Source organism: Haliotis asinina, chromosome 7, assembly GCF_037392515.1.
Source record: "Haliotis asinina isolate JCU_RB_2024 chromosome 7, JCU_Hal_asi_v2, whole genome shotgun sequence".
NCBI classification, from domain to species: Eukaryota; Metazoa; Mollusca; class Gastropoda; order Lepetellida; family Haliotidae; genus Haliotis; species Haliotis asinina.
The window spans coordinates 39858289-39879978 of NC_090286.1; the positions used below are offsets into that span (position 1 = coordinate 39858289).

The 21690-nt window shown below is 36.7% G+C and overlaps 1 protein-coding gene across 2 annotated transcripts in view; it reads right to left on the minus strand.

The window, feature by feature from the left end:
* The window catches only part of LOC137291150 (adhesion G protein-coupled receptor L3-like), a 76267-nt gene that overhangs the window by 26162 nt on the left and 28415 nt on the right, over positions 1–21690 (minus strand). Inside the window, exons 1-3 of one of the 2 annotated variants that reach the window (XM_067822437.1) lie at positions 10648–10873; positions 6160–6328; positions 1953–2175 (exon numbers count right to left, since the gene is read on the minus strand). In XM_067822437.1, coding sequence (XP_067678538.1) covers positions 1953–2175; positions 6160–6229 — 293 coding nt within the window. In that variant the 5' untranslated portion in view covers positions 6230–6328; positions 10648–10873. Of the gene's footprint in view, positions 1–1952; positions 2176–6159; positions 6329–10647; positions 10874–21690 lie in introns of those variants that run through there. The other variant, XM_067822436.1, reaches the window with a different exon arrangement.

Here is a 21690-nt window from a genome sequence, read left to right on the forward strand (position 1 = left end):
TTATAGCGGAATTGGCAATGACATGTGTGCTGATCAAAGTTCACAGATATCAAACACATCAGAAGAAAGACCACTTCTCTAGTCTGAAATCTGTCAGCAATACTTTGTTTATTGAGGGGATAAATATTAACATTTCATGAGGCAAATATGACTCAAAATGAACCTCAGTGCCGTAAAAATCTTCAAATTTGACTTTATCCTCATATCTAAACTAATAGAAAAGTTTCAATTCCAAAGACATTTTACACCTTTAATTCATAAAAGACAAAAATTAACATACTGAGTATATGAGTGAGTGAGTGAGTTAATGTAAATATTTGGCAGAAACTGCAGTTACATCACGGCGGTCTGGAAATTGTTCGCAATGTCCGTCCTCCACACTGTCCAAGCCTAATGACCGAATAAAGTAGGCCTTCTTTTTACCCACTCAGTTCTCAAAAGTTGGATCTTATGGCCCTTTGTCCAAGCCTAATGACCGATTAAAGTAGGCCTTCTTTTTAACCACTCGGTTCTCAAAAGTTGGATCTTATGCCCCTTTCTCCAAGCCTAAATACCGAATAAAGTAGACCTTCTTTTTACCCACTCAGTTCTCAAAGGTTGGATCTTACGGCCCTTTGTCCAAGCCTAATGACCGATTAAAGTAGGCCTTCTTTTTAACCACTCAACTTTCAAAAGTTGGATCGTATAACAGACTTGGGAAGGTATTTATCTCCTATGTACCTGCAGGGTTAAAGATGGATATCAGTGTGGTTGAACATCTTTACTGAAGTGCGACATCAATGGTTTGGGATACTAAAGATACACGTCTCACAATACCGGAGATGTCATCAGGGCATTCAGAGTTGCCACAGTAATATGTGTACTTGAATCTCTGATTCAACATACATCACGAAGGATAAGTCTATGAGTTAGTGAGGGAATGAAGTATAGCATCATCTTTCATGTGGGGGTGGTTGGGGCTGTCTTGTAGTTGTACCACTGCCAAGGCATTGGTTCATTTCCTATTAAACATGCAGATCACGAAACCCATTTTGCAATGTTGCTGGAATATTATTGCGAATCTCATCCAGAACCCATACTCACTCACAGTCATGCACCTGACTTACTATCTCAATGAGTGAATGAAGACTTCTTTATGTGCAGACCTAGCACAACAATTTGTCAATGATCAACCTTGATCATGAATAACCAGTTGATGTCATGGGAAGATCCCGCCAATAACCAGCAGGCTCCTACATTTGGGCTAACACTTACAATATGCAAGGTGCTGTGAAAACCTATTGATTCTGACTCAGAATACTTACAACAACTATTCAACACTGGGAAAAGATAGCCTTAGACTCAATTCCTGAAAACGTAGCAGGAATAATTTGTTGTTCAATTCCACAATATTCCAGCTAAACAACAGAGGACTGTAAATCACTCTGGTCTGGACCAGACAATTCAGTGACTGACACCAATGCATTGACCTGTGCAGCTGTGATAGGATGCCATGCATGAAACAACTCAGCAAGTCCGACCACATGGCAATAGTTCCCACTCACAAGGAATGATTTGGTGTCACCTTTATGATATTTATTAGTAATAATTCACAAGTGGAGAATTGTTATGGAAATGTTTGATGTTTTGACATAGATTCTGATGTCGTCAAGCTAGTGATGACAACAACATTAGAATCTATGTTGAAACATCATCTTTCACAGAATAAAAAAATTTGTATATCCATAAAAACTGTCATCATTCTTCATCAATTCAACTTCTACAATGCCCATCAAAGAAAATCACAAGTGACAAAGGACCATGCAGATGTTCGATAATGAATATCTTTCCTTAACATCCAACATTGCTCATTCCTTGAACCCTGTCTACAGCTGAATCTCCTAAAACCATTGTCCTGATTGTGTTAAGAATACAAATTGATCAATTATTTCTTGTTAAAGAATTAGTCTCACCTCTCTGACACAACCCTGAATGACAGAACAGAGATGCATTGAACATTCCAGCCTTCTGTAATGCCATACTTGTTGCAGACGGAGATGCTGTAGCGGCCATAGTTGGCCAGCATGATGCGGATGACCTCATTCTCTTTGCACACAACGCGCAGCTTGCCGTTCTCACATGCGTACGTGGTCTTCCATTCCGTCCGTGGAGGGAGGCGACCACCAAAAAAGGAACCTGCAAGAAGCCATTTGTTGAAAATTGTCACACGAAGATACACTTCCACAAAGTACCACTAGGTTGTGGACAAAACAGACTTTATAGACATGATAGAAGTAGTGAGTGAGTGAGTGAGTGAGTGAGTGAGTGAGTGAGTGAGTGAGTGAGTGAGTGAGTGAGTGAGTGAGTGAGTGAGTGAGTGAGTGAGTGAGTTATTACAAACAACAAACCCATGTGCCAAGCCTGATCACCATATTCACTTTTCCAACTTCTAGAACAAGCCTAGGTTACTCCGAAGATCATATTCTAACACACTCCCATCTTTGATTTACCATGAAAGTACAAGTAGGCACAAAAAACAAACCTGACCTTTACTCTACACAATGAGTAAAGAGAAAATTCAACAAAAATGAATTTCTTACTTTACACCCTAAAAATCATAAAGCTTCTCACCTAAGGACATTATCAATAGTATAATTTTTAACAAGTGAACGTAGCATGTTCTATTTTCTTTATATTGGTTAAAGTAGAAAACCTAATCCTTCTGTTGGAAACTGATTCTGACTCCAACCCACACTTAATACTGTACTCTCATCAGTGAACAAGAACTACAATTACACAAAGGGAGATAACTTTAGCTCTTGAAATTTGTTGGTGTTGAGGGAATAATCAAGTGCCATTCTCCCAAGATGTAATGCCAAGTCGTCGGACAGGCTGACAGTAAAAAGAAATTTAGAAGACAAGATCAGCTTAAGTCCTAAAAAAGAAAATGATTTCCATAGACTTAGAACTCGCAGAGGACAGTCACATGACTCAAATGTCATTCAGAACATGCTCAACCATGTTCAGGATCCTCGTAAATGTTCTGGGGGATCCATTAATGTTCCTGGCAAGATTTAATGGATTGAGAAGCAGGTTTGATATCTGACCCATAACAGACAGAGAAAGGAGCGACTGGGAAAGATTGAGGTCACCTTACCCATTCTGGAAGCATTGTGATACAATGGCATTAACAATTCCTGACAATGTCAGGCATCAAGCCCTCATCTCTACACTCAAACAACTTGGCCAAGCAATAATATAAACGCCATTCTGAGGTTTTGTGATACTGAAAAACTATTTACAGCAAATTTTTAATGTCAGTTAGTCTGAATGGCATAGTTCTCATCTATACTACACAAAAGAGTTAAGGATCAACTGAACCTTTATTAGTAGAATTGAATTTATCTGTATTGCCAGATTGAGTTAGTAATGGGGAATAATTCTGTCATCCTTCTTTTCTTTTGAGTGGCATAACTTTCTGTAGGTTTTGAAGAGAGCGAGTAAGTTTATTTTCACACAGCCTTTAGGAATATTCCATTAATATCATGGGAACATCAGACACATTGTGTCCATGCGGGGAATCAAGCCCAGGTCTTCGTCATGATGAGCAAACACATTAACCACTCAGCTACCCCACAGCATCCTTTTCAAGAGAGAACATCTACAACCCTAATCACAAATTTATGAACAACTGAAATGGCAATAGCTTTTAGCGCTAATCACACCCTTACTTCGCAAAAAATACCAATTTGCACAGCTGTTTTCTTCATAAACATGACAGTATATAATGTATCTGCCTTAACACATGCATACTAAACTATTTACCATACACATTTTCTTATTTCACTGTGTAACAACAGTTGTTTAAATGATAAAACTAAACAGTATCTGGCACACAAATCAAAACTCTAAAATTTCAAAATTTCATATTTCAAAACAAAATATTGAACTCACGATCTACCATTGCTTCTACTGGAATATCTAGTTCTCAGATCAAGAAAGAAAAAAACTGTCCCTGATAATACCACATTTGGCTAATTATGATTCTTTAAGAAAAAATCCTCTGGCCATTTTAGTGACAAATCCTGTAATTTCATCCTAATTTAACATTTTCTTGATTCATCAAAATCCAAATTATTAGCGATATTCCCTCCTGGTCTCTGCATCAGATGGCAATTCCAAGATTCCATGCCAGAAAAAAATGTTCCTCCCTCTTTTGAAGCATCAAATTATAAAATCAATAAATATGCTGAGATAATGAGATCACTTGGTGACTTCAAGTGCGATAACTTGCTCTACTTAAGACCTACTTCTATCAATCTTAAACCAAAGAGCATAGGAAGGACCCTGCAGCTATATGTAAATGTTTATAAATAAAACATTTATCAAGCAGTGTGTTGGTTTCCTTTGGTGACCTTTTCCAGTTTTTGTATATGCTATCATCCCAAACATGCTTTGCACAAAACAGGCTGATTTTAAGAGAGTACATCTTTCATTATGTGCAATATAGTTTTATATAAGTGATGTTGTCATGTCAGATTTGGGTTCAAGGGCTTTTACAATTCCTGTGGGAGAGTTACTTGAGTGGTAATTGTGTCCCCTCTGTGCCAGAGATGAAATATGCATTCTTGTCAAAATGTTATGAAAATGAGTTGGAAAGTTACATGTAAAATGGCATATATTTGAAAATTCATATGAGAACAAAGATAACAATCTGTGTAACTGGGGGATTATTAGCACTCATCAAAGAATCTTTCAACAATGTACAAATAAGTTTAAATCTAAAACAATTTAAGTAGATAATTAGGTAAGCCTTATTGCATTTTACAATCAAATTTAACCAAATGTCTCATATATCAAAGTCTGTTTAAACAAATAACATCTAAATACATGGAAATTTCAGCTTCCTGTCAATACAAATATTGAAACATTTGAAAAACATGATCAAACAGATTTTAATTAAATTCAAAAGTAAAACACCTCAACAAACGAAAAACACAATTTTGTTATGTGGGCAAATTCTTCAAATGGCGGATAACAATTATGAAAACAGTCTAAGATCATGAGACAAAAGTACCAATATACATGTAAAAAGAACTAATTTGCTTCACATGAATTTTTGTGTTTCAAACCCAAGATTCTGCAAACTGCTCAAACCACCTCGAACATATCTTGTTAGTTATAATCCTTCATTCTTGCCCCTACCCCAATATGTTCAGCCATTTTTTTCAAGGTTACAGGAATCAGTTTAAGAAGTAAGTATTTATTGTTATGCTCAGACGGTTGGCATCAGACATTTGTAAGCTATCTACTTGGAATCTTAACAACTTAATTTCCCCTTGTAAACAGGCAGAAGGGAGGTGTTTTCAGAGACAATAGGTTTCTTTGTATATACAAGCTAAGTGTGTGAGAAACGTGGGAAAACAAAGTGATATACAGATCAGTAGCTGTGTAAGTGAAATTGAGGGTTGTTTATTTCACAGTATTTTTTTATAACGCCTGTTCAATAGAAATAGGATTTTATTAAGGAAATTATTATACTGTTACAAGAATGTTGTGCAATTACTTGCTGGAAAGTAATTTTTTTAGATATTTTCAAATAATGACAAGTTTGTTTCATTCAAGGTTAATTTCTAGGGTAGTTTTTAGAATTATTTTGGTGGAATTATCAAGAATTTATATGCGACACTATTCTTTAAATGACTGTTATACCAACAATAATATGAAAATGTTGTATAAGTTACCATTTTTAGCACTGACATTATTAGTGAAAAGGCTTGAAATGAATATTGGCAAAGAATAAGATAAATGACATTAGTACTGTGATGCTAAAATCAAACTAGTGGTTGATATCATCAGTAGCAGTGGGGCCAGTACACCCACACACCCATCACAGTTTTCTATACACTCTTGGGCACTTAATTCTTACTTTAATCTGTCATTTTAACCACAAAGAACATTTTCTTTGGACCAACTCTACCCTTATTCCAAAATTAATCAATTGGAAGAGTAATCATAATACCTTCTTTTCAGTGGCACCTCTCATTCCAACTGAATAAAGTCTTTGAAAGCATTCTACATTACTGAGAGACTGCCTATTCATACACACAGAGAAAGAATGTTAAAGATGTTCTTGAAAAGGTTTCAGTGGATCACTAACTTACAATAAAAGACACATACCTGGCACAGCAGCTGTCAGCTGACAGTTGATCACCACGATAATGACAAGTAGCTGTAAGTGTCTACCCATCCCCCTGACTTGACCACACACCGTGTCCAGTATAAACAGTGTCCACTATAGCTGGGTGTCCATACTACTGCCAGGCCAGGTCAGGCCTGCAATCACCACCTGAAATGTACATGTGACACTAGTTACACCTGCAATCACAACAAGAAATGTACATGTAACTCTCGTTACACCTGCAATGACTACCTGAAAGTGAAACATACATGTGCATACAAGTCAAACCTGGAATCACCACCTGACACGTACTATTGCACACTGAAAATGAACAAACAACTTAAACACACAACTGTCATAAATTTCAGCAAAAGAGATTGTTATTTGTATTGCTTGTTTACATGATCATGTAAACCAAAATGTTCTCATCAACAGCCCACAACTACAGCTCATAAACCATGTCTTTTAATGCTAAAGCCAGGATCAACTGAACCTAGTGTATTTAAGGATGTAGCTATGTTAAAAACTTAAACATTACATCAGCCACTGGTTACTTGAGAATCCCCATCACATCTCAATTGTCAGGTAGTTAATTGTTTCAACCAGAGACCATATCATCAATTTTATTACATGGTCTCTGTTTCAGCAAACAAAATCAGTTTCATCAATCCAACAAAAAAATACTTCAACCCAATTTACAACACATATCTTTTTAGCAAGACTCAGAAGCAGGTGAAGTTAGTAGGCAGTGTGTCATCAAAATGAAACATGACTTAATGTGTTCAAGTAAAATGATTCACATTGACATCAACTGCTTAATTCACAGGGACTTGTATCGCTTAGAAACAGCGCTCGAAAGACATATGTGTATAGACCCTACCCTAGTACTATATAAAAGGAAAGGGATGTAACGAAGAAACCACCCCCTGTTCGATCAAAGTTACATGTCACCGCGTAAAATATTTTTAAGGCAACGTCGAGGTCAACGGATCGAACGCTAGATGATTTCCCTACAAAACGAGCCATAAATGGCCACAATCGGATCATTATTTCAAAAGTTATACTCCACGAATCATCGAAAACAGCTACCTCCGCAATTTCACGCCAAAATCATGGATCACCAAATACGGCGAAAACTCACCTTTTAAATTAGTTTATTAATTCCAGACACGTTGACAGCACCAGCGCTGGCTGGATTCGATCGGCTGCGGCATTCCGTGGGTCGGAAAACTTATTGCAACACCTACATGTCATTTTCTCGACAGTAAGCAAAACATTTTCACCAAAATCGCTGGCAAACCTACTCACTTGTCGGCCATACGTGACCTTGACATTCATTGAACTGAGCAGATCCGCGCAAACAGACTCGGGCCATCCGATTGGTGGGAAATAAAATATACAGTGGCAGTGGCCAGTCGGATGGCCCGAGTCTGTTTGCGCGGATCTGCTCAGTTCAATGAATGTCAAGGTCACGTATGGCCGACAAGTGAGTAGGTTTGCCAGCGATTTTGGTGAAAATGTTTTGCTTACTGTCGAGAAAATGACATGTAGGTGTTGCAATAAGTTTTCCGACCCACGGAATGCCGCAGCCGATCGAATCCAGCCAGCGCTGGTGCTGTCAACGTGTCTGGAATTAATAAACTAATTTAAAAGGTGAGTTTTCGCCGTATTTGGTGATCCATGATTTTGGCGTGAAATTGCGGAGGTAGCTGTTTTCGATGATTCGTGGAGTATAACTTTTGAAATAATGATCCGATTGTGGCCATTTATGGCTCGTTTTGTAGGGAAATCATCTAGCGTTCGATCCGTTGACCTCGACGTTGCCTTAAAAATATTTTACGCGGTGACATGTAACTTTGATCGAACAGGGGGTGGTTTCTTCGTTACATCCCTTTCCTTTTATATAGTACTAGGGTAGGGTCTATACACATATGTCTTTCGAGCGCTGTTTCTAAGCGATACAAGTCCCTGTGGCTTAATTCATGGCTGAAAGATTCAATATCATCTGAACATGAGAATCCTCACAATCAGCCTTATCAAATTTGACATTTTAAATAAAACAGCTCAAGTTTAGACATACACATGAAACACATGTAAGTGTAGCTAAAACTCTTTGTCTTTTCAAGAAAACCAACATCTAAAGGCCATCTTATTGTCTTTTCACTGCATGGGTGATCACATGCTTCCTCTAGTCTTGACACCTGTGTGATGACAGGCTGACATAACGAGATGCACACACCTGGTAATTAGCCTGTACATTTAAAACTGTCACACATACATGTGCATTTCACAAATTTATTTAACAATTTTACACCTATGAAATATTAATGTGTAATAAAAGAATTGAGTCAAACATTATCTATTTGCTTCATCAAACATCAAAATTACATTTCCCAATTTATATCCATATCATTATTTTATCTTATATGTACCTTAAATATAAAAATATAAAAACATTGAATAAATAATAAATGAATAATATGGGCTTATCACCATTATTTGTTTTAATCCCTGGGTGTCAAAAATGCACTTTTCACCCCTCTTACCTACTCCACCTTGCCACTGACATCTATGTCCAACCTCTGACCTTTCTCCCTTCCCATCTGAAACTTCCCAACTTCCCAGACAAACACTAGATCAGCATGCTACCCACTTTGTCCCTCACATCAAACTACACATCCGAAAACATAATACATGCAAGGAAAAAATGTACAAGCTGCAATTGACATAACTTGGAAAGAAATGTACGAGATATGTCTCCCATCCCCACACATAAAAACATACCTTGCATTCGTGCTTCATCATTGTCCTTACCAAGAATGTAAAACCTTTTACGAAATGTCACTATCAGCAGTCAAGGCTTCTAGCACACTTTGAAGATTAGGATTTCATCGCTGACCACTAACATCCCGTAGACAGACTGAAACTCATGCCTCAGCAGTTGGGATCTGGTCAGTGTAAACAATAGTCAACATGTCCGAGGTGAATTTCAGCTGATCTGGACCTTACTGCAAGCTTTGGGATCAATATCGTCTCTGATAATGGTGCCATGTGGCCAACTTGGCTGAACACGTTTCTCAGATAGCAAACTTTCAGCCTCTTGTAGAAGACTGGCTCTGTTGTTGGAGACTTTGGAAGAGGTGATTTCCCCAAATACTATACGAGGAATATTTAAATTTCAATTAAGTCATACATCTACGACTAGTAGTATTACTTTTATGTACACTGAACCCTAAGTTACACAGCGGAAAATGTGTTGATGTCAAAAGGGATCTGAAAAAGTTTCGATTTAACAAAATTAGGCAAATCAGTTTAAACTTTCCATTTCAGCAAAGTAACTCTGGCTTTTGTACCTATTTAACAAGATTCACCATTTACACTTATATTGATGATCAGTACAGCTAATACTTCTCTCCTTATGCATAAAACAAATCTTTGTCAATAAATCATGGCCTGGATTTCTCAAAACAAACTTAAGTTTTTACTGAAACTTCAAACTGAGTTTGACAATTTGAAGCAGCATAATTTTTAACTCAACTACATTTTTTAAATAAAGAAGCCTAACCATATTAAGTAATATATAAACCAAACTTAAATTGTCAACTATGAGTTTAATATTGATTTCAGTTCATTCTGTGAAATGCATTTTCCTGTCTTTTCTTAAATTTGAGTAAAAATTCAAAAAATCAGACTTAAGTTTGTTTCGAGAAATTAAGGGCCTGAAAGTTAAATTGCAAAATGCCTGATTCCATAACAAGCAACTGTGATCCATTAATGAATAGATGTCCATATAAAGGTTATTGAAGGGTTTAAAGATAATTTCAACCAACATTACAACTCTGTTGGTTTAAATTTGATTTATAGCTGGAGTGGAGTTCAATATTTTGACACTGAATTTGTCATGCCAGAATGCCACTCATGTAAGGTAATCACACACACACACTCCCCCTCACATTCTCATTAACACATTTCCCCCCTACTTAGATAGTGAAATTAACCCCTGACATTTTACTGGCATCATCACATGGGTGTACAGCCTGGGCAGTAATAGGACATCAAACTGTGAGGACAGAACCACTGTGAATGGTTTCACTTTTCATTCATACATTGGTATTTAAATTTGTATATACATATAAATATATATAAAAACAAAACAATAACTGATTATCATTATTATCAGTTGTAAAATATAAACTGTTAGCCTTAATAGTATGTAACGGTTTCTAGTAAAAAATAATCATAGAAGTAAAAACTGACAACTGTAATTTTTCTGTCCTCTCATACACTTGCCATCAAAACTACTCTAGACAGTAACTTGTGCTCACATAAACCAGATCCATAAATAGTTGTTAAACTTTTTCAGCAAAATACAACTCCAACAGGTCTTCAGCCAAAGTTTTCCCCCTCCAACCTCTCAACTGTTTAACAGTTATAGGATACAAAAACTGATAACATGTACATCAACAAAGACATGATATAAATATTACCTTCATAACGTGTAAATCCATTCCCTCCCACTGACAAAGAACTTCTCAGAGTACAAGCCATAACAGCCCACCCTCCGCAAAAAACATGTTGTTTTGATTAGCACGTTTCCTCTCACTAGATATCATTCCGATTGGCCACCATTTGCTGCATGTCGACCCACCTGTCTCCCATAAAGTCAGGAGGCTGTGTAGGTCAGTCCTCAAAACAATAGCGCCAGGCAGAGCTGATAGACAGACAAAAATTGCAGCTTCACATCAGCAAAGCTAATTACAAGCTGGCGTACACCAGGGCTGCATTCTCCCTCCAGTCATATTTACATGTGTCTCATACAAGTTGCTCATGACTGGCATAACTCAGTTGGGAGACTGGGTGCTTTCACTCTTCACTCAGGACATGTATACTCATGCTGCTCTTTTATATCATAGCAATCTTTTGTGACACATGTTGTTTCAGACATTTAAACACCAAATACCAGTATATAATCTGAACAATAATGATATCCTTTTCCTTTGCTGTTTTGGTTATCTCGATCTTGCATGAGTACTTACATAAATGTTTTATTATTGATAACATTCATCAGAGGATCCTGAATACTTTGTTTTCATTTGTTTTGAACCTAACAACAGGAGTTAGTAAATGTCAACTTCCAGAAAGAATATTCTCTGAAACATCATGACCCTCAAAATAAAGAAGATGACATCCATAAATTCTCGTCTTCATGTGTATCACTTCTGAATGGTGTTCAAAGACATATGTCATTTTTATGAAATTCAGCATAATCTGAAGCTCATGTTCCAACAATGATCAGGACAATGTCACCTTAAAACAAGACAACCAGTTCCACGCTATATACTGGATTTCATCTTCTAATCAGTTAATGTCCAAATGCCTGACTGTAACTCATTACAAGAGATTCATAATCAAATGTTTAATTCATATTACAATATTGGCATGTGTCAGCATTTCTCTCATATCAAGTAACAACATGTAATGGTGGAGTCCTCATTAGTCATTTGACAATAGGGGATTAGGATTACGTAAGATTGAAGAAAGCCATTGCCACTCACAAATTGTTATGCACTTGTACTGATGAAATCTGGGTTTACATAATGATGGGATTGATTGATCTTGGATCTGACAAGCGCTTGTTAACTACAGTAATCAGGCCACTGGTCATGGTGTCTTGTCATGTTACAATTATGGGAACATCAGTAATAAAATCGCAGCCACAGCATTACTCAGTCCCCCACCCACCAACACACACACACACATGGCTGATAAGAAAAACAAAACATTCTTCAAATATTTTTTTTTTCCTTTTTTATCATGAATTTTTAACAGATGTATGCTGGTTTTCAAAGAACCTTAAACAGATACTGTGTGGCAATGTGTACATGCTTTTGAATATTTTGTGTGAGTGAGCGAATGAGTGAGTGAACTGAGTTCAACACTGATTTATTTAAAGATATCACATATGAAAATAAACAGAGCACCTAAATATGACTTCAGTTACTCACTATTCATTGAAAGCATACCTCCCAACATTAAGTCTCATATTACTAAATTCATAAATTAAAAGGAATGGGTGAAATAAATACAAAAGATTTGAAAGCAGAGTATCAGGAATTTACGGATTGACTAATAAGGATCAATATCAGTGAAAAAGTCTTTAAGAAATTTAACAAATTTCTAAACCCAATACATTAATAAACCAAAGGAAGAGTGAGTGAGTGAGTGATTTTGGTTTATCTTGCAATATTCCAGCAACATCATGGTAGGGGGACACCAGAAATGGGTTTCACACATTGAGCCCACGTGTGGCATCAAACCTGGGTCTTCAGCCTGATGAGCAAACACCTTATCCACTGGGCTACCACTGCACCCCAAACCAGAGAAAGACTGGATGCCAGTGACTATTAACGTTCAAGACATCACCCAGCAACACAGCTGAGTATACATACAACACTATGCCACTGGATGTGTCAGTGAGTACATTGCAACTAACCTAAGTATTTTTTACATCAACACATGCAATTGACTTATGCACATTTCATATACTACATATCTCAACACCTGCAATGTCCCATCACTATGTTTTCCCAACTCCCAAACAACGAGATGGAAATGTGTTTCGTTATCGCACTGCTCATGGTGTCTACATTCCTAGGAGACTATGCCAAAAAACATGTTTTCCTTGCCGTAGATCAATATTATTTTCTAATCAATAGCATTGTAGGATAACTGCAGATGAGGAAACTAGTAAGCTGCTGATGGTTAACTCGAGACGGCAATGACAGCAATGCTTGTCTTGTTGATGGTAACACTTGGACAAATCAGAGACACAAATAGAAGGCTAAATGACAATTGTGTTTCCTCAACAGCAAAGCTGGGATGGAGGACTTGTAAGCATTTTACTGTATCATGATGGTTGTGATAAAATAATGGAAATATTTGCATCAGTACCTCTTTCAGTACACAAAACATATGATAAATCTCTTGCCAGCTGCACATCTCTGAAAAAAATCTGGAATTCTGAATCCTATTATTAGATAACAAGGAAACATCCAGAAAAATATATTAGCAGAAATTATGTATTACATATTTTTGCGCCTCAGGATTGCAAAAACATGCATATGCACCCAACTGAGTAGTTACTAGTGAGTGAGTATGGTTTTATGTCACTTTTAGCAACATTCCAGCAATAACATGATGAGAGACACCAGAAATGGGCTTCATACACTGTAATCATGTGGGGAATCTGAACCTCAGCCTTCTGGCAACCACTTTTACCACTTCACTACCTCACTTCTCCAAGTTGTTAACAACCTTCCTGCATCTCCAACACTAGCTTCAGAGGTGTGAAGGATGGGATGTGTTAATATGGATGACTCTGCACGTTCTGGAATGATACAGTTTTGCCCAGTCTCATGGACCATTTATGTCATAAAGTGTCGACTGATTTAACACCAAGTAGACTTGAACAGAACAAGTGCTTTCAGTTTCAACTTTTGAACTGAACATAGAAGTACAGAGTCTTGCCAGAAAGTCTGGTACCCAGTTGACAGAATCCTACCATGAGTATACATATTTGTAGATATTTATTACAGGAAATATTCAGCCGATTAGTCTACTATTCACATGTCATATCCTTCTGTGATCCTTTACTAAGCATCATGCTGAACACTGGATTGTCCCCATACACTTGAACACTTGTCCATACTTGAATATTTACAGACTGCCACCACAGATCTGGAATATTGCAGACTGCTGCATTCAATAGGAAACTAATCCACGACCAAAGAATCTATAGTAAATTATCAATTCACAACTCAGTTAAATCTGAGTACAAAACAATATGAAAACATATTGTGACATTACTGAGATATGTAGGTTTTAAAAGTTAAAATGTTTTCTGCTCAAATTCCAGCCTTTCAGATATCACATGGATATTTCTAATGCGTACAAGTTTCACTGAACTTTTCAGTTAACAGATTTGATATCAACATTGAGAATGATTGCTAAAATCTTCAAGGGGTCAAGTAGAAAAAAACAATACACTGTAGCATTTTTGTAAAGTGTCGCAAATATTTTCCGAAACAAAAACATGTTATTTATCCAGCAAACTGTAATGTGGAGTGTATTAACAAGTGAAATATGACGATTTACTAGATTGACACTTATGGCTGGACTCTGAAGCAAAAACTTCCAGTCCCTAAAGCCTGCTAGTGCACGTTGCAGGGATTGGTTCCGACTGGCAAACTGCATGTGAAACATGTGGCACCAAATCAAACACAATAGTGTTGAGATGTCTACCATATGCAGGACTGCCACCATTTGCCACAGTCCCCAGTGCCAAGTTCGAAGGTCAAGAAAACACTGCCAAGGGTTGTGATTAAAGCACCATCACTGACAAGTGCTCTAATCAACTGGGATGGAAACAGCACAGAACTCACACAGTCTGGACTTGCAGGTAATTTTTCTGCAAGATTATCAGATTGGAAATAGTGTATGTTTAAACAGGAACACTATGGAAGTGGTTTTATCAAAAATGGTTTTCTAAGTGAAGTTATGTTATCTTTGGGGACAACACATTCAAATGGTTATTGAAAATCACTGCAAAAGTAAAAGGTAAAATACAGTTGCCATTGAGACAGCAATGTTTCTTTTTCGGAGAAGGGAACTATTTTGTGATAATTTAATCCATATATGAGAAAATTTCAGACTTCTTGAATAGAGTTCCACCTCTACCAACCATCTATTCTCTTAGGTACAGGAGGGGTGGTGGGGTAGCCCAGTGGTTAAAGCATTTGCTCACAATGCCGCAGACTCAGGTTCAGTTACCCACATGGGTACAATGTGTGAAGCCCATTTCTTGACTCCGCCTCCATGATATAGCTGAAATACTACTAAAAGTCATATCCAATGGATGTTAAATAATCAACCCAAAAAGGTAAATCAACAGATTTTATTATCCACCAATATTAAATCATGAAGATCCCAGTTAGAACTGAGCCTCAGCAAATGATGCTTGTTTCAGGAGACGACAAACAAGGATCAGATGGTCAGACTTGCTGACTTTCGGACTCATTTCATCATTTCCCAATTTCAATGATGCAAATGATCCTGATCACGGGTTTGTCTATCCAGATTTGATTTTACATGGACTGAGGCCATTTAGCTAGAATATTTCTGTGTGCAGCATTAAACCTAATATCAAATGTTACTTGTGTAGTCACCTACTATTAATTTGATACTTAGTCCCATATGAGTTCACAAGAACATTAAACTATCATAACGGCATCTACAGGCTTGAACATCATGTTAATGATTCACATGCAGCAAGTGGTACTACTTTCATACTACTCACTGTAGCTTATAGAATCTACTCTTGAAGACAATCATCTGTTGAACTTCTCGTTGAAAATCAATCGCCATATGTGATATGTTGAAAGGAATGGCAGGTTGTTTCTTTGATACCGCCTGTACAAAGCCAAGACAACCGGCGCCCTCTCAGTGAAAGAAAAACAGGGAATCATGGGTATTTTCAAAGCTGGGATTTAACAAATAGCACATGGGGGGCATGCGAAATTTGTATCTCCAAACTTGGACGAAATGTCGACTGGAAGTTATTTTAAAAGAAACAAGGCTGTCTTCCATTTCATACATGTGTTGTTTCCTGCCAAACAAGTTTCTCATGGAGGACGTCGTATCATCACAAAATCAATACTAATTCAGGACCATAGTTTCAGTTTCAATATCTCTGTTGTCAATTTCTTTCTTCCATCATGTCAATTTCACCTGCCTATTAAGAACATTCCTCTTAAAATGTCAATTTCTTGCTCAGATCTCATGAAATTCACGACATGTGCTGAAAGACATCTACCAAGTCATTGCAATGTTTTTCTTATAAAAATTTGAAACATTAAAAGATTTTTTAAAAAAGAGATCTCATTCTTGGATTTTAAACAGCAAAAGCACAACCATAAGCAATTTGGTAGCCTGTAGTGCAGACCTTGAAGCAAATATATCCAAGAAAGCCCATACAAGTCTAGAAAATGTGGCAAGTCTAGATTCCCTTAGCTTTAGGACTGAAGAAAATCCAAGGGCTCCATTTCATTATATTATTATTTTTTTTTACTATGAACTTTTTTGAGTAAAATATGTTCATTTCAGAGACTAGTTGTTAGTCTAGCCACTTGGTAATGGTGTAAGAATGTACACTGAAACATCACTATGCAATAAACAAGTAGTTGAAGGTGAATGTTTCTTTAGGCCAGACTAATCATATTTCTTGTTTTATGGATTTTTGTCCTCTGAAAACCTAAAGGCAGACAGGAAAAAAAAATAAAAATAAAATTTCCAAAGTAATATTCCTTCTAAATATTCAAAGTACTTTACTTCTGGAGTTTACACTTTCAGCCAACAAAAACATTAGGATTTTATTTTTTGTGCAGGGAAAATTCTTATTTTTCTTTTTAATCTTGAAAAAATAAGGCAGGCAGGTCCGTAAAACAAGAAATAAAATTGGTCTGGCCTTATCAGCACAAGTAAGAGATATTAGCACAATTGTTCCTTGTCATTCATGACATCTCATTCCAGATAGCAGTATGAAGTGCCTTCATGCACATGATAATGCTGTACCATGCATCCTGAGATAGTGAAAGGAAGTCATTGTAATAAGCCTTACTGAGACAGACTGCAGCTGAAATGTACACGACTAATCCATTTCACTACCAATGACTCTGTTATCTCCCTCTGCAGATCACCCCTGCTGTTGTGAGTGGAGAAGCAGATTAACACACACCCTTAAAGGCATTTACCATCAGGAATGGCTGGCTTTGTACACTGATTACAGATCAGCTTTCCTTTGACCTATCCCTTGTTGTTACCACCTTGTGCACAACGACCACTTCTCCTTCACAATGTCCATCTGTATGTTGATATCAACAACTGTTAGTGCTACAATCTGGTACATATCTAACACACCCGCTAAATGGCCCTGTGTATCTTGAAACAAATGTTACCCAAGACCTGAGCTGATATGTCGAGCTTATCCATATTAAAGCCCTTGACATACTGTGCAACACATTTCGCAACCATATTAATCTGGTAATATGCAAGTCTTTTGTTAAGTTAAAAACATTGTTCTGCATAAATGTTGAGTCCAAAGTATTTCCTAATGTTCACAGAATTGTAAATATATTACTATAATTTGCTACTAGGGTAGGGGGAGGTACGACACTGTATTTTGCCTTCAGGTTGGTATACCGTAATGCATTCCAAAAATCTGCTACTTTCGGTTTTCATGTGGTCATTTTATTAACCTCTAAAAACCTTTTAAAAAATATCTAGAAATTGAATCATATTGTCATAGTCTATGCATTTCTTTCTGTTATTTTCTCTGAAGTAAGATTTCATATGCAGAAAGGGAGTAAAGCAAAGGCATTGTACTGCAGTACGTACCATACAGAGGTAAGAGTGTACAGTTTCTCCCCTAATTGCAACTTAATAATTTGTATTTCAAGATTTAAGTTTGTTATGTTGTGTGTTGTATGATACCACACTCCATATTCCAGGTAAATAACACAGGTTTTTAATTATCAAGTCGGGACCAGACAATCCAGTGATTGCTATTATTAGCATTGATCTATGCATGTGGGACACAATGATATATGTCAACGCAGTCAGAAAGCCTGACCACCTGATCCATCAGTCACCTCATGCGACCACCATGAGCGCATGTTTTTGATGCTGTTAACTGGATTGTTTCGTTCAGACTCGATTATTCCACATGCCACCTGAAATGTTGCTGAGTGTGGCAACAATCAACAAACCAACCAGCCAACCAATCTACTTCCACAATGCACATTTTGAGACCACAGGCATCTTTCATATCAATATTGTTAAAATAGCATGACAGATAAATACTAGTAGTATGAATACATACCTTCTTTGAGTGGGCTGTATGTTGGATCAATAACAAAATATCTGAACTGTCAATATTGAAGTCAATATCACACTGTTTTGAAATGTGCATATATAAAAACCTATGATACAAGTTGCACAAATCAATGACCTGGCTGGTTTATTTCAAACAATCCTACTTCGCTGTACGGCTCACGAATCTAATCATGTGTAAGACTCCATGCCAGCCTGTGCAGGAAGAATTGAATGTTCAAGTAGGTTTCTTTCAATATGCCTAAGGTCATGGCATTTCTTACCATCAATTTCAACCTGGCACGAAAAACGCTAAATGTGTCATTTACAGCTTGTAACAAACTGAAGTCATGTTCAGTTCGCTCAGAGCCACAAAAATCTTGAACTAAATATCAAAAATATAATAACACATCCCACTTGAGAGTACAATCATTCATAACTCACATATCTGAAAGGAATGGCAACATCGTTTGCCAGTAATTACCTCCGAAATGGCTCACAAAGTGGTCCTGGCACTGACACTGTTAAAGCCATGCATAAGAAGAGAATTTTGCTACTCAGAACCTTTAACACTGATTTTTTGATACTTCCATCAGAAGATATGCTTAACTTGTTCACGAACACCTGGAGTCAACACTAAGTTTTTGTGATATATTCATATAATTTTCACCTCCAAGAATCTGGAATCAATAGCTAATCCAGGCCAGTGATTCCCTGGCATTGACATTTTGTATGTGCAGAACATGCCCCTAAGTATTGTGTTGAAACAGCTGCACAGAAATATATCTGTTTGTGAAATCTCATTCATAAAATTTATGAATTTAGTAACAATGTGAAAAAAAAAATCTTTTGAATCAGATGCCAAATATTCATGTCTTTACATAGCCCAGCCCTTTTTATTAAATTATGAATGAATTTAATAAAAAATGTAAAAAATATTCATTTGAATCAGTTGCAAAAAATTCTTGTCTTTACATAGTATGATATATTTTTATTAAATGTAAATTGCTTTATGGGAATGCTTTAACAACTGTTACCCATCTATATACAATGAAACTTCATGCATCAGCATGCATAAGTTCTCTCTGTTACTATACACTCTCAATCACTGATGGTACTAACTGCAATGCAATTTCATTACATGAAAAAAGCAATTGCCAAAAGGAAATCCTATTCGCAACCCCTTCCTACACAAACATCAGCATCCATTGTTGCTGGTAGTGACCTGTGACAAGGTACATTACATTACACTACTCTACTGCCAATAGAAATCGTCAACACCTTTGACATTTGAACTAGAGGACAAATGAGGAGGAATTAACCCCTACATCCATGACATATCACCAGACGATGACTCATGTCCAGTTGAGTGTCTGTAGATGAAAATTCCAGTCATTGTTGATCAGGAAGTTTTAAGTTTCTAACACATGTCATTCTCTCTCCAAACAGTTATTCCAGGTATATAATCATAAATAACTATGGATCCCAATAGATAATGCTCACAATTTGTGTTTCACAAAGTTTTAAATTTATACTTACCCTAAACTTACACTGGTTGTTTCAATGAAATGAAACTGAAAACTATAAGAGCTGGGTATGAACAATATAAGTTCAGAACTATTAGTTCCAAAAAATATGTATATCCTATACCCATAGAATGAATTTTCTGCATAATTTGCATATTTACTGCATTCTATAGTCGATGCATTCCATCTCCTGGACAATTATTCTCAAAACGTTTGTTGCCCTAAGAATTCCTAACTTTGATCATAGCCAATGTGTTTAGAATGGGCTATGAACCTTTTGAGAATAGCTAGTTTGGTCGATAAACTGCATGTGCACATTTATTGCAGTCTGTAGATACTGCATTGCATCTTCTGGTTAATTTGTACACTAAAGCCTCTAACAGCAGTTACAGTACATCTTTCAGTTTATAGGCATGTTTCTCTTACTGTTTGACTGTACAATACAAATACATGGGTGGGTTATGGTAATTTAAAACGTAAAATGACAATTTCTTTTAGTGATTATACATGTGAAGAAGTATGAGCTATAAAAAATTGTTATGCTACATTTTATAACATGTTTTGGTGACCAATGTTTTTTGTTTTCTTCAAAAAACTATGATAGAAGACCCATCTGTAAGATTGTGCTTAGACAAATTTGCATATGCTAACAACAAACTGATAAGCATAAGTACAGGCTGTGCTAGTGAGCACTGTTTTCAAAAACCAACCTAACGTGGAGCACAACAGGGCTGTATATTCCTTCCCGTCTTATTCACAAATGTCTCTTATAAGTTCTTCATTGCCCTATCCTTCAACCAAGGTACTTTGTTCAGACTTCCCATCCTCATATATTTCACAAATGTCTCAATGCCCCACTAATAATGTTCCTTTAAGGACCCTTTAAGACACCTCACTTCCCTAATCAACATACCAGCTACTGCTCAGCTGTACCAAGTGCCTCGCAATGTCAGTACCAATGTCATGTCAGTAGCTGTGACAGGAGCAATCCGTCACTATGCCATCTCCTTCTTCATCCCATACATGTCATCACCTCATCATAACCTTAAGTCCCTCCTCTTGTCACGGACTATGTCTTGATGCAGTTCATCATATGGTTATTGATTAAGCATGACAAGGTGTACTTTTTACATCATACACTAGGGAGGAATAATGTTTCCAATAAACATTGTTGAGTGAAGTATAATATGATACAAACACTGCTGCAAGATTTAATGACTCGTGTACATTAACTGCTACATTATACAAAGGAAAACTGCACCTGGGTATTTAGTCTGTCTCACAAAACATACACAGCAAATTTAAAGGGAGCCAAACTCATGTTGAGAGTGTTTTCCCAAGTCTAGATTCTTCCAGCACTAGACCCTAAAATTAGGAAGTTTGGATTCTGTTTATGTTTCTGTAGCAGACGATATTTCCAAACCATGATAACTTTATTTTTGTGCATCTAATGATTATCTACAACAATGAACAATATTTTTCTACTCAGGATCTCGACATGAATGACTTGCTATGTGTCTTGTCAATATTCTCAGATACATCTATACCCCATCAGTTTTGGATCTTGATAAACACATGGCCTGCTATCTTCAGAATCAGACAAATGACAGCTTTTGAATATGTAAAAGCTTTGGTCACTATTATTATCATCATCGTCATCGTCGTCATCATCGTCATCATCATCATCACCATCATCATCATTGTCTGAGTAAGAGAAAAACACATGGAAGTTCAATGAAACATTGTCAAACTGGAAAGATGCAACAGAAAGGAAATCGTTTAAACTAATACCATTCTGCATTAAAGAATGTCAAGTTAGGCGTAATGTTCTAATATCACATATACCACTCATAAATACCTAAATAGCACCAATGTCTTACCCAGTTCTATATTTAATATGTTATGCCCTGACAAATTAACAATGTAATATTAAAGAATCAAGTGTTCTTTAAATATCTCCGGAGTAGTAAATATACACATATCTGGAAGCAGTTTGGGTGGGCTTCAGGACAATGGTTGGTAGTTTCCATGTACTTGACTGTATAGAGTATATTGCAATAGCATCCCTATCATACACTC